Below are 26,107 nucleotides of genomic sequence, written 5' to 3' on the forward strand. Positions count from 1 at the left end.
AATACACAAAACACAAGCAAATTGAGAAAACATCTTCATCAATTTGACTATATATATATATATATATATATATATATATATATATATATATATATATTTATATATATATATATATATATATATATATATAATATATATATATATATTTTATATATATATATATATATATATATATATATATATACTATATATATTTATATAGTCATATATATATAGTTATAGTTATATACATATATATATATATATATATATATATATATATAGTTTGATGAGTTTTATTTTGAACAGCAACTTCCTGTGCATATTTAAATGTATGTAACTTGACAGTGAGCATCCTCCCCACCACAATAAAAGTCTCCTCCCTCCTCTGTCACACTGCGGGTTGTGTGTCGGGATGCGTTCACGGTCCGGTACCAGCCCACCTGCAGCTCACCTGTCAACGTAACCGTGTTTACTTCAGGGTCCCGGTGGAGAAAAAAACCCGGTTCACTCCTCACAGGCTTAAAATGTTGGTGGCGGCTGTACACAATGGCGGATTAACGAGATTCCCGATTGCTTTACCGACACTGCGGTGAGTGGGAGATGTGAACGGAGGCAACCGGCAAACACAACAACAACAACAACCGGTGTTTTTTAATGTTTTTTTCTTTCTTTCCGGTTTTGTTTTTGTAATCAGGACGAACGGCAGTGGCAGCTCGGCCCGAATCTGCTCCAGACATCCTCTGACCGCCGAATAGCTGCAGATAAATATGCATTTTATGTCTCACACAGTTTTATTTTTGAGTTTTTCCGCCACTGGTCACCGAATGTGCATGTTTCTGAACAAAAGGAGACCTTTGTGGATTATTCGGCCCCTATAATAACCTTCCAAACGATGCAGACTTAAGGATCCTGAACTGAGAGAAGGTGACCGCCGAACCGCATCAGAAAAACACAGGTTTTAACTCTCAAACAGCTTTATTTAGCATTTACATGCACTTTGAAGATCGGTTATGAATGTTTTGGCCCAGAGTTGATGTTGTTGGATAATTCGGCCTCCGGTAAAAATCTCAAGAATGATGTGAACTTCAGGTACATGAAGGAAAAGGATCCAGAGAACAACACAGTTTAACCTCTTAAACTTAGGGTTATTTAGTATTTTTTCTGCTGTGGAGGATCGGATCCGTATGTTTGGGACTGGAAGAAGCCTGTGTGGATAATTCGGCTCCAGGTGAAACCCTCCTGCACGATGGGGACCCAGGGACCGGGCAGGAAGAGGATCCCGAACCGGGAGAAGCTGACCGCTGAGGACGATGCTCTCAACCAGATCGCACGAGAGGTGAGGCTGCTAATAGATACTGCTATCAGTATGATTATTGATTAATGATTAGGGATGCACGATATTGGATTTTTTGCCGATATCCGATTTGCCGATTTCTTGCAACTCATTTAGCCGATTACCGATACCGATATTTTTACCCACACAACTAATTGCAGAGATCTCTCTTCTGTAGTGGAATTAACATACAGTATTGTGGTGCATACTCTTATCACATTTGTTATGTAATATTCATTCCTTGTGCAAAATAAGAAAAATACTTGATGCTTAAAACTGCATACTTATTTTCTATAACTGCTTTAAAGCATAACTGCTTTCAGATAAAATACAAAAAGATACATCCAACTTAAAACTTGGATGATGCTCTCCCTGAGATAATCAATAACAATAATACCCACAATCAGGGCAAATTTGGCCAATTTCACAATTGACATAATAAGTAAACATGTGCTTAAAGTGCAACGGAGAGGTGATGTGCAAACAATAAAAAAAATCTGAACATATGACAGACATAGGCGCCAAGGTTGTGCATTTAATGAAGTAAGCAGCACCACATTATTTAATCGGTTTATTATATCGGCGGATATCGGCGTGTTTTTAAGCCAAAATTGGCCGATACCGATAACGTGCCAATAATATTGTGCATCCTTATTAATGATTATATGAGTAAACACACCAGCTGCTGTGTTTACAGTTTCTTTAACCCTCTGGAGTCCATCGATTTACTGAAAATAAACATGTTTTATTTACAGTAATAACTTTATTTATATATGATATGTAGACAAGCTGAGAAAGCCAGTTGAAAGTTCAATCATAGGAGCTTTCACAGTGTGCCATTTATGTTTCTAGACCATTTTAAAAATGTGAATTTTCTTGCTACAATGAAAACTATTACTATTTATAATTTACATGCAAATAGACTGTTTTGTAGTTTTATTATTTATTATTTTGATAAAAAAGGAGCCATGCATGTGATGTGAGGACAGACTGAAAGTTGCTAAACAGAGACAGAAATTAATGCATAGGAAGTTGACAAATTTGAAACAAAATCTCCTGAACTTCAGAGATTTAAATATACATGTGATGTTGCCGGAGGCTGGACCAAAATACCTGTGAAGAAAGGAAAAATAAATACCCACACAGTTATAATTAATAAAAAGTAATGGAAAATAAATAAATGAATGATATATATAATGAAACAAAAATATGAAAATGCAGTTTACTACACAAATGCTTAAAATGTAATATATAGAGAGATAATACATACATAGTTAAGTATTAATTAAATAAATTACACGATGATGAAAAAATAATAACTGGCAGAACAACAAAACAAAAAATAAATCAAAATGAAACAAGAGGAAATAAAAGAGATGAAAATGTTAAATTAATTAACAAATGTAATCAACATGTAAAAAAATGTAAAAGAATAAATGATACAGTAATGAAATAATAACTGGTTCAATTAAAAACAATAAAAAAACAAGTGTTCTATTTGTAGTATTTTATTTGTTTATTGAATTCATTTATTTTATTCATGTTCCACACGTTCCTGTGAAATTTAAATTTAAGTTTTAAGTTTAATTTAAATAATTGTGTGTGTGTTTGTGTGTGTGTGTGTGTGTGCGCGCGCCTCTGTTATTGTAACAAAGCGTCTTTATGTTCAGTGTGTATTGTCCATGTTGTCGTCCTACATACTGAAGCTGGAATGTGAAACTGATGAATGAGCTGCTCACTGGGGGGGAAACCACCTCTTCTTCTGTGGTGGTTATTGTTGTGATGTTGAAACATGTTGCTGTGATACTTCAGTCACATGTGACTTTTAGAAAAGCAGCATTACTCTCCTTATTTTCACTCTTTTTGTTGAGAGTTTTGCTCGAACTTTCTCAGGAAGGCTACATTGACATGCTTTTATTGTGAAGCACACACAGGAAGTGGTGAGGTATTATCAGCGGACTTCACTGCGAAAACTTGTTGTGTCACATTACTGAGCAGACACACAGTGAGTCACAGTGAGCAGCAAACTGGTTTGTTCACATTCGGTCAGACACACACACACACACACACACACACACACACACACACACACACAGGGGAGGGGAGTCTTAGAGATGTTATCCTTTAAATGGTATAATTTTTGAATGGAGTCTGGTGTGAGTGATTTTGGGCAGCAGTTAATCTCTCCTCATTGATGGAAGCAGCAGTGACCTACTGCCAACTGTGTGTGTGTGTGTGTGTGTGTGTGTGTGTGTGACCTCCATCCTTTAATCCTCTGCAGCAGCACAAACATTAATCTGTGTGACAGCGTTGTTACTTCATCTTCTTCATGTTGTTGTTTTATTTCTCATAACTACTAAAGGTTTTAAATAATGTTTTATTCAAACGTCATGTAGGAGAGACAGACAGACAGACAGACAGACAGACAGAGTGAGAGACCAAGAGACAGATTGAGAGAAAGGGAGAGAGACAGATTGAGAGACAGACAGAGGGGAAAGGATATATAACTTGTTTATCCAGGTACAGGGAGCGGAGATGTGTTGCTGCCATAGTGATGGAGGGAGTGTCTCCAGGTGTGAGAACAGGTAGACGGTGCACATTCCTACAGACAGACAGACAGGCAGACAGGCAGACAGGCAGGCAGGCAGGCAGGCAGTCTCTTCCTGTTGGAGGAATGAAAGTTAATTCATTCATTACATTAATTACGTATATAATCATTCATTTATATGACGGTAATATTTGTGTTCTATTGTTTTTTGCTTTTGAAAATACCTCCAATTGGAAATTTATTTCTGTATATCTTAACACCATTTATTAATTTATATATTTAATTTAAATGTTTAAAGATTTTCGTTTATAATATCTTAATACCTTTTTTAAAATTTTTGTTTTGATGTAATTTTGATGTGACATGAAATATATTGTCTTTGTCCAATTTTTAATAAAAAATTCTTAACGTCACAAAAGGACTTTTATGTTTTACATAGTACCCCATATATATATATATATATATATATATATATATATATATATATATATATATATAACTTTAAAATACCTCTTTTACTTTCTGTTTAAAAAAAAATCAAATCATTATTAAAAGTTCTGCTGAAATGTATACATTTTTAAATATAGTATATTTAAATTGAAACATTAAAACATATCAAACGTAAAGCATTAAAAATATTTTTTTAGTATATATAAGATACAAAATTAAGAGACTAAGATATATATAAGATATATATTTATTTTTGAAAATATCTAATTCATTTTCTGTATATCTTAACTATTTATGTGCGTTTTTGGTTTATTTCTATTTTATTTATTTATTTTTTACCATATTTGTGTTTTATATATCTTAATAATTTGTCAATACTTTAATTTTAAAAAAGCAATACTTCTATTTTTCGAAATTATTCTTTGTTTAGTATATCTTCATTTTTAAAATTCTATTTTATAAGATATAATTTTGCGTTTTTTATTTCTCCCATTTTTAAAATTTAATTTTTTCCCCAAAAAATGTACTGAAACAATTGTTTATGAATATATATTGCTTTCCCAGTTGTTTCTGTTAACACAGTGACTGTCTGTGGTGAAGTGATTATTAATGAGTGAAACATGTCCTGCTGGGCTTTTATTTTGTTGTTCGTATGCTGATATCATTATCTAATATAAAATATGAAATGAAACTAAAGTCTGAAGCAACTCAAATACTTTTTATCAACTTTTAATTCTGAATTATCTTATAACATGTTTTTAAGGATGACTGATGAATTTTAATCAATAATAACATATTGATTTTTGTGTTTGCGTCAGGCGGAGGCGAGGCTTGCAGCGAAGCGAGCAGCGAGGGCCGAGGCCAGAGAGATCAGGATGAAGGAGCTGGAGAGACAACAGAAGGAGGTGAGCAGCTTTCTGATTGGTCCAGAGGGTTTGTTGTGCTCATCTGATTGGCTGCTGACACACGAGGTGAAACAGCACTCAAAGCAAACTGGTTGCTTTCCAACAATTTTCAAAATAAAACAATTATTTTGCGGCATTCTGTTTCATTATGATGCTCTAATTGAGTTAAAAACTAATTTAAATGTGGTCTTATTTATTATTATTTATTATGTTTTGGTTGTAGTAGTGCACTACAACACCTTTAATTTAATGTAGACTCATTTATTTTCTTAGGTTGTAGCATTGCGCTAGAACATATTTTATTAATTATTTTAGGTTGTGTGCACTATTCATTTATTTTATTTTCTGTCTCATTTATTTTTATTTATTTATTATTTTAGGATCTAGCAGTACACTACAACATATTAAATTTATTTTGGTCTAATTTATTTTTATTTATTATTTTAGTTTGTGTGCACTATTACATATATAATTTATTTTTTCTGTGTAATTAATTTTTATTTATTATTTTAGGTTGTGTGCACTATTTCATATTTAATTTATTTTATTTTCTGTCTTATTTATTTTTATTTATTATTTTAGGATGTAGCAGTACACTACAACATATTTAATTACATTTTTTTGTCTCATTTATTTTTATTTATTATTTTAGGTTGGTGCAGTGCATTATTACATATTAAATGTATTTATTTTTCTGTCTCATTTATTCATTTTTTATTATTTTACTTTGTGTGCACTATTGCATATTTAATTTATTTTATTTTCTGTCTCATTTATTTTTATTTATTATTTTAGGATGTAGCAGTGCACTACAACCTATTTAATTTATTTTGGTCTAATTTATTTTTATTTATTACTTTAGCTCTTCTTCTCATTTTCAGTTTTTCTATTTATTTTTTATTTCATTTAAAAAGTTCAATAAAATCCACTGTTTAATAAAAAAGATCAATAAATGCCTGATGCCTACAGACACTCAGTAATTGTTAAATAATCATAAATATTGATTGTTATGGTTGGTGACATCACTGGTCAGCCTGTGAGTTGCAACACTGAAATCAAACTTCATTGACACATTCCAGAGTCACATGATGTGATCAGAGGTCAAAGGTCAGACTGTGAGGGTTAATGTGCTTTAATCACCAGTCAGTCAGTCAGTCGGCAGCTTCATTATGACTCGGTCACATCTTATATTTCACTCTGGTGAGTAACTTCTTTTAAAAGATTCAAATTAATCAAAGCAGCTGATTTCAGCTGTTAAACTTTCCATAGTAAAATAATGTTCTCTTGTTATTGTTATGTATGTATATTATTATGACTATTTTGTTACAATCTGTTAAAAAAATATTGATGAAAGGAAATTCAAAACTAGAAACTGAAAATCTTTTTAATGAGTGATTTAAACACAAGACTTAACTTCAAAATGTTTCCCATAATTATATTGAAAACATAAATAATCAAACACAAGGTTCAACTGAATGATTTTTATGTCTTGATAATTCTGTGATTAGTTATTATATATATCATGTATGAATTAATTAATTTAATCCTGTAATGACTCACAGTCTCACACTGACGACATCAACACTTCACTGTGTTTGTTGATGACAGTCATGTGATGGACAGATACAGAAAGATACACTTACTTACTTCTTCACTGCTATATATATATATATATATATATATATATATATATATATATATATATATCTATAAAATAAACAATAAGTGTATATAAAATCTACATAAAATCTAAAATCTACATAAAATATATATAAAATCTACATAAAATAAATCTAAAATCTACATAAAATATATATTAAATCCCCATAAAATATATATTAAATCTGCCTAAATTATATAAAAAATCTGCCTAAATTATATAAAATACCTATAAAATGTATAAAAAATCCCCATAAATGTATATAAAATCAACATGAAATATCCCATAAAATATATTCAAAATCTGCCTAAAATATATATATATATATATAATCCCCATAAATAATAAAACATAATTAACTGTTTTTTCCCTTTTTATATTCCTTTTTCTTCTTCCCTTTCTTCTTTTATCTTCTTTTTCTCTGTTGTTTCTTCTCTATCCTTTTGTTATTTTCCCTCCTTTTTCTTATTATATACTGTATATAATATCCTGCAGCTTTACCCAAACAGCACAATCATAACTAGAAGTAGAGAGATTTATTTGACCTTTTTAACACCTGAACTCAGTGTAGTAGATCTGTCTGCTGCGTCGTTATGAGGACCATAGACTGTATATGATGAGGACGTGCTGATCTGCTCTTTGGTTTGGACGACTGGTTGTGAGTTGTGGTTGTTGTGTGCTGCACAAAAAAAATGAGAAGAAGAAGAGTGAGTGTCCACCTGTTGTTTCTAACCTTCAGTCTCTCCTCTTGTGTCTCCTCCCGCCTCCTGTAGCTGTTTCACAGCCACAAGGTACGACTAACTCTGAGCCCCACCCGCCTGCCACGCCAACACCTTTATAACAAACAAACCTCAAGCTTTCAGTCTGAGAGCATTCATTTCATCTGTTTTAACATGTTCTCCTCCTCTTTCCCCCTTCCCTGTCTCCTACTTCTTCTCCTCTCCTCCTCTTTTCTCCCCTTCTCCTTCTCCTTCTCCTTCTCCCCTTCTGCTTCTTCTTCTGCTTCTTCTCGTCCTTCTCCTACTTCTTCCCCTTCTCTTCTTTGTCCTGTCCTCCTTCTCCTTCTTTTTTCTTTTCCTTTTCTTCTCTTTTTTCTCTCTTTTTTATTTTCTCATTTTTTCCTTCTTTTTCATCTTCTTATGTCTTTTTTTCTTTCTTTCCACCCATTTTTATGTTCTTTTTTCTTCTTCCCTTTCTTGTTTTTTTGGTTCTTCTTTTAACTTCTTTTTTCTGTTCTGTTCTGTTCTGTTCTGTTCTGTTCTGTTCTGTTCTGTTCTCTTCTCTTCTCTTCTCTTCTCTTCTCTTCTCTTCTCTTCTGTTCTCTTCTCTTCTCTTCTCTTCTCTTCTCTTCTCTTCTCTTCTCTTCTCTTCTCTTCTCTTCTTGTTGTTCTTTGTTCTTTCTTGCCCTTTTTCTTGTCGCTTTTCTTCTCTTTGTTGTCCTTTTTCTTCTCTCTTTTGTCCTTTTCTTCTTCCTTTTCTCTCCATTTTTCCTCCTCCTCCTCTTCCTTCTGCAGAAGTATTATGGTCTGGATAATAAGTGGGGTCACATTGAACAGTGGATGGTAGGACTCTTCTTCCTCCTCACTAGAGTTATGTTCTGGATAATAATGGCAGTCTGAGGTTTTTAAGTGCATGTGAGCAGGATGCAGCTGCTGTTTGTTTGTCTTCAGCTAGTTGTTGTTGTTGTTGTTGTTTTTGGTTGTGCATGCGCTCAGACAGACTCATACATGGATTAACAGGCTGTTTAATCCACATCTGACAGATTATCTGCCTTTAACAGTGAAGCGGAGGATGATACCGTTTATGCCTGAATGGAGCTGCATGCTACATATAATAATTTTGTTTTTAGGGATTTAAACTGTTTTTAGTATTTAATTCAAATCAATAATAATTTATTTTTATTCTGTATCTTTTTTATTTTAATACTTTATACTACTTTTTTAAATACCGTTTTATTGAGTTTTTATGTTTTATTTTTTACATTTATTATCATTATTTTATTTTTATTTGTATTATTATTTTGTACAATATATTTTTCTCTTTTTTGGTTTTAATAATTTTGTATTTATAATTGAATATTATGATTTTATTCTCTATTAATTTATTAGTATTTTTTATAATATAATTTTATTCTGTTCTATCTGTTAATTAATTTAATTTTTATTTTATTTTATTTTTCTGTTTATACTATGTTAATATTTTGTATTGCATTTTAACTTTCAGACTCTCATATATTTTATAGACATTTCATTTTATGAAATACTTTTTTATATAATTTTTACTATATGCAAGATATTTATGTTTATTAAAATCGTCACTGATCTTTTACTTGAATTGATATCCTGTTCAATAGCAATTAAAGTGGTAAAGATATTGTTTGTTTATGTGTTTAATGGTATGTTATATCTTTTCATTTTTAAGGCGACATAGACGCAATTACTGTCCTTTATGTCAAACGTGTTATACCCTGGGTTGTGTCTGTCAGGCAGAAGCAGGCTTTTAATAGATTGTGTATTTATGATTGTTTAACAGTGAGTGTAAAACAACAGAATATCATTCTCCTCCTCCTCCTCCTCCTCTTACTCATCTTCTCCTTCTAGAGTGTCAGCTTTTTAATTTGTTGTCTTTCTTCTTCGTGGCCTTTCAGGAGGACAGTGAGCGGTATTCTCGCCACTCACGGAGACACGCTTCGGTCTGTATCTCTTCTTCTCCTGCCTTTACCCTTTCACCTGCCTTACTTTAGTCCCTCAACTTCTTCTTCTCTTCGTATGACTTGCTTGTCATGTTAAACAAACCTCTGCCGACATAAACGCCCATGAAGAAGAACCACAATGTGTCGTTTAATGCAACGTTTCTGTGTTTTTAGATGTCAGATGATGAAGAGAGGATGTCTGTGGGGAGTCGAGGCAGCCTCAGGGTGAGTCTAAATCTTATTTATATACAGTCTATGGTCTAAAGTGTTCTAAGTGTTTTAAACTGCACTATTACTACTTTGACAAGTACTTTGACACAGACATTAAAGCTGGACACGCAGGTTAAAGGTCACAGTGTAAACACACACACACATACATACATGCATGGATGCACACACAGTGGATCATCAGACTGGAGCCGATCAATAACCAATAACAGCTGCAGGTCACAAGATCAGTTTAGTTTAACTGAATCTAAAAGTGTCTGGTTTAGGAATGGAGTCTGGTTGTGTCTTTAATGCTGGGCTTCCACCAAAAGATTTCCACAGTCTAAGACTAAAAACTGAAAGTCTTTAGTAAATCTGGGAGTTTTACTGGAGTCACAGCCCTCCTGTCATCTCTATCGTTAAATTTAAGGTAGCAATCTGCACTGTTTCATATCAGTCTTTTCCTAGTCTTGGGTTTGGATCATATCAAACGTTTTTGATATTATTGCAAGTCTCAGTGATGTAACACAATCACCAACCAATAGATGAGCAGGGGAAAGGGCTCCGGTTCCAGACCGGCCAGTAAAACGCTCTTATGTTTTTGGTGAACCGGCGACATAGACAGGAAAAGGTAACATCACAATAATGTTTGTAAGCCTAGTTCTAAATAAAAAATGTAGTGATGTCATATATTTTGGGCCACAAGCGGAATTTTTGTGGGCGCTGTTACTTAGTAAAGAGACCCAATTAAAATGTATAAATAAATGTATAGATGAATAAAGATTAAGTAATAAATAATGTATGATTAATGTATGATTAACTAAATGAAAGTTGATCGAGCTGATTAATATAATTATTTAATTAAACACATTATAATTAAATAGGACATGAATGTATATCATGAATTCATTTCTAAATGTTCCTTTCCTTTATTCTTCCTTATATCTATTTTCAATGTAAAATAGTCAACTTTTCATATCAGAAAAACAGAAAGCCCTTTGTGAGGAGGCATTTTGTGGCGTCTTCTCTTCTTTTTGTTGTTGTTTTTTTCAACACAAACCACTGCACACACTAGAGCAGCTGGAGCCAAAAGCTGCTTCTAGTCCATTTCGTAAGTGACCCTGCAAGATTCACAGTCTGTCTAAAATCTCAGTGTGAGACTAAAAACACTAAACACTTGTCTTTAGATGTGAGCAGGTGTGAGCTGATAGTTTTCTGTCTTCTGATATATAGGTAGCATAAGTATAAAAACGGTTAGATACTTGTGAAGTAAGTGATGCGTTTAAAGTCTAGTTTAGTTTAACTGTTTTATGAGTGGAGTGTGGTGTGTCTTCTTCTCTGCAGCCCTCGGTGCTGTTCACTGAAGCGCCTCGCTCTCTCAGCTACAGGGTCGGTCCATGACATCACTTCCTGTGTGTTGTCAGTGTGGGTAGAAGTAGATCAGTGATGAGTTAATGAATTAAAGAATTAGAGTAGATGAATCTGTAGAGTAGATCTCAACTGTGTGTCATGTGACTAGGACAGTGAACTCACCCTTCAACTGATCACAGCTTATTGATCCACTTTTCTTTTATTGCTATGGAGACAAAATGTTAAAGCTGCAACATTAACATCCTGATTTAAAACTCAGTTGTTTTCTCTTTTCTTCCTTCCTTCCTTCCTTCCCTTCTTTCCTTCCTTTATCCCTTCCTCCTCTCTCCCCTCCTCTCTCTCATTCCTTTTCTACATCCCTTCTCCTCTCCTCTCCTCTCCTCTCCTCTCCTCTCCTCTCCCTCACTCCTCACTCCTTCCTCCCTTTCTTCTCTTTTCCCTCCCTTCCTCTTTTTCCTTCCTACCTTCCTCTTGTCTCCCCTCCACTCCCCCACTCCTTTCTGCTTTCCTCTCCTTTCTCCCACCCTCTCTTCCTTCCTTCCCTCCATCCTTCTTTCCTCCTCTCTATCACCATCCCATTCTTTCTTTCTTTCCTTCCTCCGTCCCTCCTCTTTTCCTCCCTCCCTTCCTCTCCTTTTCTCCCGCCCTCTCTTCCATCCTACTCTCTCCTCTCCCTCACTCCTCCTTCCTTCTTTTCCTATCTTTTCTCTCCCTTCCTCTACTGTCCTTCCTCTCCTCCTCCTCTCCCTCCTCCTCCCCCCCAGCCTTCAGACTACAGTGGGTTCTTTGGCTCCAGCTCTCGAGCCTCCTCCAGGGCCAGTTCTGCTCGTGCAAGCCCAGTGGTGAGCTCTCGTCTCTGGGTGTCTGTGTGAGCGTGCCCCCCCCCCCTCTCCTCTGGTTCTCTTCTTTCACTCACTTTTTCTATTTTCAAAATAAAAGTCATGAATATCTCCTCACATGTCCCACAGAGCGTGGCTCCCCCCACTGGTCCTGTTGTCCTCATGTAGCTACAGTCAGTGATGTTTATCAGAAGTGTAATCACTAAATAAAGTGTGTGTGTGTTTGTGTGTTTGTGTGTGTTTGTGTGTTCAGGTGGAGGAGAGACCTGACAGAGACTTCCTGGATAAAGTAAGTCAACTTTCATCTTTTTGTAATGTTTCACTCAGATCACATTTCATTATGTGTGTTTAATCTTCACTTAAAGTGAGCTTTGATTGAAACATGATGGAGACTCTCCTCAGGTCACGTGATGAACATGTCTGTCTTCGTCTTCAGGGTTCCAGGACGGCGTCGACTCTCTCCGCCGCCACGCTCGCCTCACTGGGCGGAGCTTCATCGCGCAGAGGAAGCTGTGACACGTCGTTCTCCGTGGAGACGGAGGCGTCAATCAGAGACATGAAGGTTCATATACTTAATGCATTAAACATATAATACACAGAAACGTTATTTTTCTCAGGGTTATCTGAAAATATAATCAAATAAAAATAAAATTAATATTAATAACCATGATATAAACTTGTTTATAACTCTCTGACAGTATAATAAAATAAATAATAATTATGGGGATATTAATTTTTTCTTCACTCTCTGACAGTATAATAAAAAAGTATTAATAATGGAGACATTCATTTGTTTATGACAATATAAAAAATAAATTAATAATGATGATATATTCATATGTTTATGACTGAATGTATAAAATAATATACATTTCAATAAAAATTGTAATATTCTCTTTATGAGTCTCTGGCAGTATTATACAATAAACAAAGTATTAATAATGATGATTGAAATTTTTCAGGACTCTCTGACAGTATTATAAAATAAAATAAATATAAATAATGATGTAATTCATTTGTTTAGGACTCTGGCAGGATAATAGAATAAAATAAAATAAATATTAATATTGATGATAATAATTTGCTCAGGCCTCTCTTTCAGTATAATAAAATAAGTATTTATAATGATGATGTTGTTCAGGACTCTCTGGCGGAGTCGGAGGAGAAGTACCGTAAAGCGATGGTTTCTAACGCTCAGCTTCACAACGAGAAATCGACCCTGATCTATCAGGTGGACACTCTGAGGGAGGAGCTGAGCGACATGGAGGAGCTGCTGTGGGAGTCACGGCGACACTGTGACGACAGGACCAAGGTCAGAGGTCACACAGGTTGCACAGAGAGTTTACTTCCTCATGACAGAATAAGGAAAATACATGAAGATAAAGACACAGTTTTATGAAGTAAATGTCTAAAAAGGCTTTATTCTTTAAATAATGTGACTTTTTCTCTTAAAATGACACCTTCATTTTTATTGTTACATTTTGCCTTTGTAGCAGAGAAAATTGTCAACTAAAATGCTTTAAAAAGTGAATATAATTGATTTTTTAACCCTTTAGGAGTTGGAACGTGAGCGTCAGGCTCACAGTGTCCTTCAGTTCCAGTTTAAAGAGATGGAAGAAACTCTGAGACAGACTGAAGAGCTGCTGACGGTCAGTTACTCAAACACATCAATGCAAACACCCAACAAGTCAACACACTGTTGTGTCACTAAGCAGAAAAAATACCTGCAAATTTGTACTATGAAGTACTAATTTTCAAAAGTACTAATGTTATTTCAAATAAAAAAAAAAACTATAATTTTCCATGATATAAATGTAATTTTAAAAGACGAAAAAAAACATTTTTTTTACAAGATACAAATGTAGCTTTAAAAGATAAAAAAATATTTTAGAGGTATAAATCTAGTTTTAAAAGATAAAATAATTGCACAAGATAAAACTGTAGTTTTAAGGTACAAATGATATATTTGTGTGTGTGTGTGTGTGTGTGTGTGTATATATATATATATATATATATATATATAGTTCAAAAGATATAAAAAAAATAAAAGTGTCGTTTTTTAAAGATAAAAAACATTACAAGTTAAAGAAATAGTTTCAAAAGACACAAAAATATTTTAATAGATATAAATGCATTTTTAAAAGATACAAATACAATTTTACAAGATATGAATGTAGTTTGAAAAAAGAAAATATTTTACAAGATATAAATGTGATTTTAAATGATAAAAGATCAAATTTACAAGCTATAGATATGGTTTAAAATATTTAAAAATATATATATATATTTTATAAGATAAAAATACATTTTCAAAAGATAAAACAAAGATGATTTAAATAGTAAAATATGTTGTATGATGCTAGGAGTTGTGTATTTGGTGTAAAGACATAAATATACTCTCCAATCATAGAATGTGAATTACGACACAAATAAAGGGCATATATGGAATATATATTCAAAAATCTTACTGTCAACAAACTTCTCTTACTTCATGTGTGTAATATTTAGATAATTTCATTTTCACGTTCAGAGACAAAACAAACGGCAAAGATTCAGAAGAAAACATTTTCTGTGTGATTTATAAGATGAATTGCAGCTTCTACTAACACTCTGACTGATCTTTATCTTCCATCTCTTTGGATTTTGCGCCTCCTCCTCTTCCTGCTGCTTCTCTTCCTCCTCCTGCTCCTCCTTCTCCTTCTCCTCCTCCTGCTCCTGCGCCTGCTCCTCCCTCAGGAGGTGTCTGAGCTCCGGGTGAAGAGCAGCAGTTATTGTCAGGAGGTTTGTGACCTGCAGGAAGTTCTGCAGTGGAAAGAGAAGAAGATGGCGGTACGACACGAGTCAGACGTGTCCTTTCTGTCTCCACTTTACAAAATATTTACAAATCAAAACTCTATAAATATTTATTTTTATTGTCTATATTTATAAAGTCCACGCATTTGTAAATATTTATCTTTATAATCTATATTTATAAAGTACAGACATTTGTAAATATTTATCTTTATTATTTATATTTATATAGTCCAAACATTTGTAAATACTAATTTTATTATCTATATTTATAAAGTCCTCACATTTTAAATATTGATAATAAAGATAAATATTTACAAAAGTCCAGACATTTGTAAATATGTATCTTTATTATCCATATTTATAAAGTCCAGACATTTGTAAATAATAATTTTTATTATCTATATTTATAAAGTCCACACCTTTGTAAATACAGATTAAAAACAATGAATAGAGATATTAAGATTAATTATAATTATTAAGATAAATATAAGATAACGAAGATAAATATTAGATCAAGTCAACTTAAACTGAACCTTCAGACTGTCTCACTTCCTGTTTAACATCAACTAACTTTCTACCTCTTCTCTACCCTCACCTCCTCCTCGTCTTCCTCCTCCTCCTCACCTCCTCTTCCTCCTCCTTGCTCTCTCCTCGTGCTGCCTCGATCAGGCGTTAGAGAGGCAGAGAGAAATCTCTGACATCGTTCGGATTGAGCGTGACGGGCTCAGAGACGACGTGGTCCGACTGCGAGATTTACTGAAGGTACTCGGAGGAGGAGCGACGGGCTGTGATGTCACCAAACGTCATCAGACCATTGTCGTTATTAAATGAATTATAAGTGATGATGTGATTTCCTCCCCAACAGAAACACGGAGTGGTGGTCTCTCCTGAAATCTCCACCAATGGGGAGACGGGACAGGGCGAGGCCGACGAAGATGTCAGCGCAGAATCTGCCTCCCGATTGGCTCAGGAGCCGTCTCATGGTGGCCGAGAGAGCATGCTCGGTAAGAAGCATCAACCCGTGTCCTTCCGTAGTTTGTTCCTCTATTATCGACAATAATTTTGTCAAAATGATGACTCTTAATATTCAATGTATGAGATGCTTTTTAAATTCTCAACAATTCATCTACTTTTTCTCTTAAAAACAGAAATATAATCAAAACCTTTAATTTTTTTACGAACGTTTGTGTCACATTTATGCATGAAGTGCATGATTGAATGTGTAAATGCGTCTTTTAACAAATGCATGCCACGTCTGATTCATTTTCTGATGAGAGCATTTGATGACTTCAATCAACAACGTGTGGATGTTGTCAAATTCACCGTCCAACTTCTGAGACACCAGCATCGTCCTGAAGAGTAAAACAGGAATCCGCCTTTAATTTTTCTGTGATCAACACGTTGATTCATCTCTCGGGCTAATTCCCAACACCTTCACAGTTAAATTCTCCGTCTTAAATTCTGTAACTGCTCCTCCAATGTTTTCTTCATGATCTTTCAGGGAAAGTTGGGGAGCGGCAGCTAGCAGAGGGCAGCAAACTCCCAGAGGACGAACGGAAGTACAACCTCGAACAATATCAGTCAACAAACATCATTTCCACCGGCGATCAAACCACAGCGCATGCTTTAAAACGAGAGAAGGGTTTTGGTAAACAGACTAAAAAACATCTGAACAGAAATGAGGATACAAGGACACAACGAAGAAACAGAGAAAGTGAAAGGAAACTCCAATATAGACGAGATGGAAATTATTTATTTAGAAATGCTGGAAATAAAAAACTGATGACACAAACCTATGAGCCGAAATCTGCCAGCCTTCGATTAGCTGAAGGCAGGACCAAAGCTCACAGTCAATCTGGTGTTAAATTGTCTTCAGAGTCAAACCCGGATATCCTGAACTCCAATATTCAAACAGATGTGAGAAGACCTGAAGTGTTGGTACATCAGTCTGAAAGTCAGGCAAAATGTGAACATTTGGTTTCACCTATTCAGAGAGCTTCAACTGAAAAATTCTACAAATCAAGACTCGTTCCACCCCGATCTGCAAAGGACATCATCCTGGACAACAAGGCACTGGTGTCCGGTATCAAGGCTGCTGGCAAACTAACCTCTAAGACTCAAGAGAAACTAGCCCAAGATGTTGCAGCTATGATGGAAAATGAGACTCCATTTTCTAACTGGGATGTTGCACAAAAGTCTTCGTCTGCAGTTGATCTTATTTTCCAGAATCAAGAGAAAGATGGAAACACATGCAGTGATGTAAGCTGCTCAGAAGGGGAGGTACTGCCTGGTGTTCCAGCTTTGGGTGCAAAAGAGTTCAACAAAAATGAGTTCAGTACTCCAACATCGGTGGACAATTTGAAAGAAAATGAATCTGTTATCAAGTTGGCTGACATTTTTCGCAATGAGTGTGACAGACAAATTTCTGAAGATGACGATTCAGAAGGCCAGCAAGAGACAGTTTTACAGAATTTGGATAGTTCCCTAAATAAAGACAAAGACTTAAAGAATGAGGGCGATTTAAGTTGCTCTGGTGCATCTAAAGGTCCAAGCTTGGAAACCGAACAGAAACCATCAGAGCTTGATGAATTTCTACCAGCAGGGAAGTCAAACGTTGGGGAGACTTTGGGGACACCTAAGAAGCTTGAGAACTGGTGTATTCATGAAAAAGAACCGAATAGAGAAGCTGTTCAGATTCAAGAAAAGACTGGAGACAATTCCTTTGAACGTCGTGAATGTACCGTCCAGGCGGACACACCGACTCCTTCTGTCCCAACTGAGATGTGCAAAGACTGGAGCTGTCTGGAAAAGACACTTCAAAACGTGCTGAGACAATTTCTTGAAAGTCAGGGTATTGCAGCTGAAATCTCAGGAATTTTTCCAGAAGTCACAAAATCTGTCAATCTGTGTTTCGAAGAGACGCTGAAGAACGTTTCAGAAAACGTGTCAGATCAGTGTGATACAGTTGACCAAGAAGCAACAGGCCAAATGATGGGTATTAAATCCACTGCTGAGGGTGAACTAGCTTTGAAGGACTCCCCACAAAGAAGTAAAACCTCAGAGGATCCTGAAAGTGACAAACCTTTGATGAAGACCTCAAAGATGTTGGAGAAAGCGTCTCTGGTGCTTCATCCTCAAACTTCTGATGTCTCTGAGGACTCGAGGAAAGTTTGTAAAAACGTTCAGGAACCTTCAAGTGCTGATCAAGAAGGTGCCATGCCAAGCATCTGCAAATCTGAAGTGAAAGGTACTGAATCGTCTCCAGAAGAAATATCTGGGGTGAATTCTGTTGACATCGAAGAAGAAAAGCAAAGTCGGAGCAATCCAACAGTGTCAAGCTTGTTTGAGGAATTTGTTTTTATTGAATTTTACTGTGCTGAACCTATTGCTGTTGAAGAAGCTGTGGAGACACAACTCAAAAGGAATCAAACGGCATCAACAAACTCTCAAAGTTCAAAGTTCAAACGGCTTCTTGAAGAAACTGCAGATGAAATCAAGGCGATGGCTCTTCCAGAACTGCTGTTGATGAGCCTACAAGAAGGTAGAATTCCTGCTGAGCAGCGTGTCGATGAGTCTGAGGACCAGCAGGAGCTGTCAGTTGGAGACATGGACAGCTGCGAGGAAGTTGGCGAGGAAGTTGCTCAGCAGCCAGCAACGCAACAAAGTCAAGCCGCGATGGAGCTTGTAGTTGAAGATGTAAAAATCGCTCCATTGGCGAGCAGCAGCAAACAACTGAGTGGAAGGAAAGGATTTGGTTTGCAAAGCAGGAAAAACAAACACCAAAGTGACTGCAAGATCTCATAGATTCATAGAAATCAACCCAAATCTGATGTCTGCCACATCATGTATAGACAAATCCAGCGAACTACCTGAAGTAATTAAGTCGCCATTACTGCCGTGGCGTAATGTGAATTGTGAGATGTAACCAGTATGTTGGCTAAGTTAATATTGTTGAGGTAACGTTAGTGAGCTCACCATCAGCTGCTGCCGTAGTCCCACAGAATAAACTTCAGTCGGGATCAGAACCAGAACACAATGTCGTCCGGTGTTTTAGCAAGTTTATGTGTTAACTGATGACCTGCAACTGTACAAACGAACCGAGCATGAAGTTGTCCTTGTAAAAGCCTTCAGTTTGACCGTAATCATCTTTGAAGACATAACGTTACTATCACTGTATAATTATATTATATTTATGTTATATTTATTACTAAGTTTACCAGTAAACAAACTGCTGAAAGTTACACCGGCTGCTCTGTTTAATCACCTGTCATACGGCAGTTAAAGCAGTCTTTACCTGAAGACTGTTGTCAGTGGATTTAGTTTTGATTTGTTGGTTCTTTTACTGAGTCGTGGAAGACAACAGACACTCAGGTTCTGTCCAAAGGCAACAAACCAGAATCTCTGAAATAAACTGATTTAATCTCATTCTGTTTCATCTTTGTAAAAAATTGTAAAACAACAATTCATGTTTTATGGGACTTTATGTGTTTGCTTGAAGCAGTATAATACTTCTCTGAGTCTTGATTGAAGTCCCAACAGGATTAAGAGGCAGAACCTGATTGGCTTCATAAAATGGAACATCATATAACCGATTTAGATAATAGAGATATAACCTTTTCTTTTTAAATTATAAATACATAAATACATTAAGGTGGAAATAAAGATGATAATTCCTGAACTGTACTGTGACTATTTTCTGTCTGTATATGTATGTGGCAGTTATGTCCTCATCCCTCGTGTCTTTTTTTTCATGAAATCATGTCCAATAAAGTTTAAATGTCACCTTTGTGTGGCTTATTTGAGAAACTCTGAATTGTGGTGCAGCAGGCCGGACCGGGCTTCCTTCTCCTCGAGGCCACCCACTGCTACGATTGCTGGGTAGAAATGTGGTGTAGAAAATATTATTTACCAGTTATTCATATCAATATAGTAGTTTTTCAAAGGGTAAGATGTGGAATCTTTTACAGCAGCCAACAGATTATTAAATGATATTTCAAAGATTTTGTATGGTCTTATTTTATTGAGCTTATTTACATTCTGTAAATTACAATCAGTAACTATCCATTTGTTGGAGACTGTCTTTCCTGCGAACACTTTACAGGGGTAAGAAACTGCATTTATTAACCCTCCAACCCCCCTTCAAAAAAAATGCCAAAATACAACGATTATTGTAACATTTATGGTAGAAAGAAACTATAAAAACAGGCATCATCATCATTGGAGTGTCCACTGTTCCTTGAAAGGATAATTGATTGCAAAAGTTTCCGTTACAGCACGAAACCAAACAAAGCTATTTGGTATTTCTGTCAAATTACTTTATTCTACGTCTCATTTAAAATGTGTCCAAAAATAAAGTTTGAACTAACCAGATCCTGTTAAAAACATTAAATTCTGCTCCTCAGCGTCACTGTGAAGCCTGCATTGATTCATTGACGAACTTTCGCATGATAAATAGTCACTGAAAATCTGTTTACACAGACCAGAGTGGAGAGGACAGGAGAGACTTGAAACATGCAAATAGTTCAATATGTACAATATTTGGATACCTATTATTTTCCCCCTAATATTGAGGGCACTTGGAAAATATGTATATATTTATGTATATATATAATATAGTGTGTGTGTGTGTGTGTGTGTGTGTGTATGTATATATATATATATATATATATATATATATATAGTATATATAGCTTTGAAAAACAAGGCCCCAGTGAGTAAAATGTAAAAAGAGCAACAAAAAAAATGCCCTGAAACGGTTTCTTGGGGTTCAGAGGGTTTGATAATTAATTCAATATTTTTGAATTCCTTTGATGAATACTTTGATTTCTTTTTGACAACTTACTTTGATTACTGCAATTAATTTCATGTTTATTATGCAGTCAATAATTTTTTGAGGAAAATTATATAGGGCTACATGGTGGTGTAGTGGGAATTGGATTGGGATAAAATGTTGTTGGTTAAGCTTATCATAAAGCCACAAAAAAGGCATTAATACTTAATTAACTCTGTGTATATTTGTGTGTAATTTGACTATTAACTGACTATTTATTGTTCAACAGTAAAAGTACATTAAGTTAAGTGAAATCAAACTGAAAGGACCATAAAGTAGTTCCACCTTATAATGTTGTCATGCCTAATATAATCCATGTGTTATGACTTATTGGTGCAATTTTTTTGGTTTCTTATAATTGCACTTGTTTTAACCTGAATATTGTCACATGTATTCCTGCTGTGTTGCAGAGCTTCGGCTGAAGAAACTATTTGAAGAAAGAGAGAGTTTACAGGATCAGGTGACCCTTTTTTTCCCCACAGAATCATATTTAAATACAGTTATTAAACCATAATCGCTGAAGTTAAAGGTGTTGATGAATCACTGTTTGTTGTTTTTGAGAGCAGGTGAGGCTGTTAAAGTCTCAGCTGGATCAGAGACAGAAGAACGGGACGGATGGAGTCCAGGATCCAGAGGGGGACGGACTAGAGAACGGAATGGACTCTCACCTTCTGGACCTACAGAGTGAGCACTCTTTTCTTCTCCACGTCTTCCTCTTCACCTCCGTCTTGGTCTTTTTTAATATCATATCCTTCTCTGTTGTCTTTTCCCTCCTTTGTCTTCATCTTTATATTTATCTGATTCTTAGTTTTTGTCGATTGGTTTTCTTGGTAATCGTTATTTTGTATAATCGTTTCTTTTCTTTTTGCATTGTCGATTTGTCTTCTTGTTCATCATCTTGTCTTTTTTGTCTTCAGTATTATTTTTGTCTTCGTCTTGCACTTGATTTGTACTCTTTTTTTATCTTCATTCTAATTTTTTCTTGTTTGTTGTCTTTAGTGACGTCATCTTTTCGTCCTTTTCTTCACTTTGTTGCCTTCTTCGCCTTCTTTAAATGTCTTTGTCTCCTTGTCTTTTTTATCCTTGTGTCTTTAGTCAGCGTATTTGTGCAAATTCGTGCAGATATTTGGGGCAAAACGATTCTGTTTGATGTTATTTTATGTTGTTTTCTTTTCTTCAGGAGACACAAACAGACAAATCAGTGATCTCAAATTCAAACTGGTGAAATCTGAGCAGGAAGTCACCACTCTGGAACAAAATGTAAGTGTAGCTTCAGCATAAGAAATAATCCAAAGAAAGCGGTGCTATCAGCGTAGGAAGACATTTTAATTTAGTTTGATGACAAATTAAACCTAAAAATGTTTCTTCTCAAACTCAGGTGATCCGTCTGGAAGGTCAGGTGAGTCGATACAAGTTGGCGTCAGAAAACTCTGAGAAGACTGAAGACGAGCTCAAAGTGGAGAAGAGAAAGCTTCAGAGAGAGGTGAGACTTTTTAAATTTGTATATAAATGTTTTGATAATAAATGTTTTAATATATGTTGGTTTATTGATGTATATATATATAGCTATACTTTTTTCTATTTTGATGGTTTTTAGTTGTATTGTATCAAGTAAATGTTTCAAGTAAATGTCATTTAAATGTTTCACAAAAAAACCTTTGAATACATTTTTGAGTTTTTTTTAAATGATGAAATAAACATAAATATCACCCAGAGGAGAAGTTACTTTCAGGCGGCAACCTCCCGGTCTGAGCAGGGAGGCAAACCAGGAAGTGCCTTAAGCTGCATTATGCCAAAAATTCCAGCAGGGGGCGCTAAATGTGGCTGCAAAAACATTTCTGTCCATTAATTTCAATGCAAAATGAGAAAACTTCTCACTTGATTTATTACCTCAGAATTTTTTTTAGAACAACACTATGGTCTCAATCACTAGTAAAAAATCTTCTTCAAGACAATCTGATGTTAATAGTTTAAATAATGGCCTCATGTTTTCCGTATGGGAAACAAGATGGCGACGCAAGATGGCGACGAGTGTAACTCTGAACTTGATGCTTCCAACAGGCCACAAACCAATGGGTGACGCCACGGTGACTACGTCCATTATTATATACAGTCTATGGTTACTTTTCGAGAAGGGTGGCACAATGTCTTGTTTGTGTCTCTTGTTTGCTTACTTTTCTTCAGTGACCCAAACAGACCTTTTTAAGTGAGTTATTATCCGTTTCTTTCTTTGTTGTTTTTTGTCCGCCTCCTGCAGCTCCGCTCGGCTCTGGACCGGATCGATGAGCTGGAGGTCAGTAACAACCACCTCTCCAAACGTCTGGAGAAGATGAAGGCCAATCGTAACGCCCTGCTGGCGCAGCAGTGACGCTCTCTGCTGATTGTGCCATGTTTTCATCTCCAGCCCGACGCACAGAGAGACAATCTGCATGCAGCACCAGACGAGCTGGAAATGAACCAAAAACACACACAGTGTGATGTGTGTCTGAATTATCAATCAATCTATCAATCAGTCAATCAATCAATCAGTCTGTAATGTAGCTCCAGTGATCCCGGTGCCATGAACACAGCTGACATCCACAGCGGCACTTCGTGGGCGGGGTTTACCACAAACGCCTCTTCTTTCTGTTAGTATTTATGTATTTATTTTGTGTCAGACGGAACAAAAACATAATTTCTCTCTTTAACTTTCTCAACAACTTTCCAAAGTTAAAGAGTAACTAACCATTATTTACATTATTGATTCAATTTCTCGATTAATGGGTTCAATATTTGATCTATTAAATGTTTTGTTTTGTTCAAAACCCAAAGATATTCACTTTAATTTGATATAAAACAGAGAAAAGCAGGAAATCTTTTGAAAGATTTGAGAGGCTGAAAACAACATTTTCAGAAATTTTGCATGAAAACTAACTTTGCAAATTGACGGTCAACTCTTCATTGTGCGATTTGATCGACAACTTCAGATTAATTTGTTTCGCTTTGATTCAAAGTTTCCCTTCAAACTCCTTGTGAAAAGTTGTTTGCTTTGAATTACAGGTTAAACATCTCAGAATCATCAGTCATGTTTTAGTTTAGGATGAATGAAACTTCTATATTTTTATTTCACTTATATACTTTTTGAAAAACATTTTTACCAAATCTTATTTAAGAGCTCCAGATGTTACTTAGAGACACATGATTTGAATGAATTGAATGATTCTTTGTGGAGTTTGACAGATCTGTTGATTGAATCAACTTATCGATTAGTCAGCGATAAGCTAAAATATTCGATCATGAGATAACATGAACCTAAAGTTTGAATAACTCATAGCTTCCTTCAGATTATTTTAAATATATATGATGAAATTGACAGCCTGATGTGGTAAGCTCCGCCCACCTGGTCCATCCAGGTGTGTTGAAACAAACACTGCATCAACATTCAGCTCCTCCATCGTGTGAAGCATGGCACTACCTCTCCTCCAGCACTCGGGGGCGTCGTTCCCCTCAAAGACTCAAGAGACCAGATCAGTCTGAGTTTCTTCACTTTATTTTGGTGGTTTTTGTTTCTTCTCTCCTCAGTTTCTAAATGTTTGCAAATGGAAGAGCACTTTGTCTTATTTTTCCAGTTTTTATTGTTAGGTTTGGTGGGGCTGGATGGCGAGGAACACCACCACGTAGACCAGTTTAAGGTTGCTCTTATTAATGATGAGTCGTTTTGTCCAAAGTTATTCAAGTTATTATCACATATGACATAGTAAAGCATCATATTCTTACATTTTAAAGCATGAAACCAGCAAATGTTTGGCTTTTTTTTTGCTTAAAAAAGAACCAAAACGATTATACAAGGATCAAAATAGTTGCCTATTAATCTCCTGCTGATGGACAAATCAATGACTATGCTAGTAATTGCAGCTCTGATCAGTGTAAAGCATCTAAAGGCATCAAGAGTTCAAACATCCAGCCCCGCCCATCGTATCTTTATAACGCCCGGGGGCGTGGCCACATGTGTTCATGTGTGTGTGTGTATATACCTACATAGAGAGCGAGCAGGTGGAGACTCACCTGCATCAGGAATATTCCACATCATCTCTTCATGGCACTCGGGATGTAAAATCACCAGCTTGTAAATGTAACGAAACATCGCTGAATCAATGAACGTACAAAGAGTTTGTATCCAAAACGAACATTTTGTGTTGATTATTAATTTAGAGGGCATCGCCCATTGGTCGAAGGTGCTTTTGGCGGGACTTTAAGATTTACCCGAGGAGGTGGTCTCATCTCTTCCCCTGGAGGTCTGGTTTTTGTTTTTGTTTGTTTTTGCAAAAGGATGCAGCTTGAGCTGAGGAAGAACCTGCTAAATTAAATCATTAATGTTGTGAGATTGGGCGTTTGTGCTGCATATCGGAAATATTTGTTCTCGATTTGGAAATTTCAATTCAGAACGATGAAGAAAAGATTTGTGGCTCAGCTGATCCATTTCCATCGCAAACATTAGAAGCAGTGACCACATAGTATAAAACAACACGTCTTAGTTTATGGCTTCAGCTGACCACATGCTGAACGGCTTCAGCTCATTTCTGACCCAATGATTGAGCCACACGACTCATTTTAGAGTCCGGATGAATGTTGTCGTATGTGCAGTTCTCTGTGATTCTGCTGACAAACAAACAAACAAACCTAAGCGAAAACTTGACCTCCCCGGTGGCGGTAACGACAGGACAGTGGAAGATCCTCCAAGTCGCCCTTTAGGAACCTTTGAGGCTGTGGATGTATAACGTTTTGGAATCAAGCTCTTCATGTACGTGAAAATATCATGTGACTAATGTATTTTTGAATGTACGAGCTGTCGCTCAGAAAATGTCAAGAAACAAGATCATGTTTTTCATCGTCAGGTGGACGGGAATCGATCCTGCGTCACCACGAGGCGCCTATGTTATCCTGCGAGTTGTTTACAAGTTGGTTTTAGGTTGGTGAGGCGTGAGCACTGTGCAATATTTCCATCTGTCTGAGGGTGACTTCAATGTGTTTTATTGTGTCCTATTGATTAGGACGTGGGGTATCAATATATCAGTATATGAAAATGAACTGATGGGCTTTTATTGATCGACATTAAACTCATGAAACATCTCACTTTTACTCCTTCAAAGACTTTTTCTTGGTAAAAAAACGTCTGAACAGTTTATAGTGAGTATATTGTGATAAATACAACTTCTGTAACTGCTCTGATTAAGCACAGATTTCTAACTGGCAAGCTATCGCGAGAACAAAATATGTATGAATATAATTATCTTTTTATATATATATATATATATATATATATATATATATATATATATATATATAGTTAAGCACAAGATTAAAACATAAGATTATATTCTGATGTGTTTGGACTGTCTGTAAACAACAACAATATAGAACATGAAATATATTTTATTTTAATTCAGCATTTAAAATATCTGGTATTTATATTTATTGACACGATCAAAAATCAGTTTAACTGAAAAAATGAAAGTCT

At 35.5% G+C, this 26,107-nt stretch overlaps 1 protein-coding gene across 2 annotated transcripts; it reads left to right on the plus strand.

Annotated features, from left to right (window-relative positions):
* The first annotated feature begins 462 nt into the window (after positions 1-462).
* lrrfip1b (leucine rich repeat (in FLII) interacting protein 1b) lies at positions 463-25,880 on the plus strand. 2 transcript variants are annotated; one of them, XM_059328046.1, is made up of 19 exons: positions 463-1,318; positions 5,132-5,218; positions 7,652-7,669; positions 8,393-8,440; positions 9,526-9,570; positions 9,745-9,795; positions 11,913-11,990; positions 12,241-12,276; positions 12,424-12,549; positions 13,129-13,299; positions 13,544-13,636; positions 14,724-14,816; positions 15,450-15,542; positions 15,646-15,784; positions 21,021-21,070; positions 21,177-21,294; positions 21,791-21,870; positions 21,989-22,093; positions 22,868-25,880. In XM_059328046.1, the coding sequence occupies exons 1-19, from the start codon at positions 1,229-1,231 to the stop codon at positions 22,976-22,978; spliced, it is 1,632 nt and encodes a 543-aa protein (XP_059184029.1). In that variant the 5' UTR covers positions 463-1,228; the 3' UTR covers positions 22,979-25,880. The 2 variants fall into 2 exon arrangements, with proteins under 2 accessions (XP_059184029.1, XP_059184030.1); XM_059328047.1 differs by lacking the exons at positions 7,652-7,669; positions 8,393-8,440; positions 9,526-9,570 and having other exon boundaries at positions 464-1,318.
* Positions 25,881-26,107: the final 227 nt, after the last annotated feature.

The sequence above is a fragment of the Centropristis striata genome, chromosome 24 (assembly GCF_030273125.1).
Source record: "Centropristis striata isolate RG_2023a ecotype Rhode Island chromosome 24, C.striata_1.0, whole genome shotgun sequence".
Lineage (NCBI taxonomy): Eukaryota > Metazoa > Chordata > Actinopteri > Perciformes > Serranidae > Centropristis > Centropristis striata.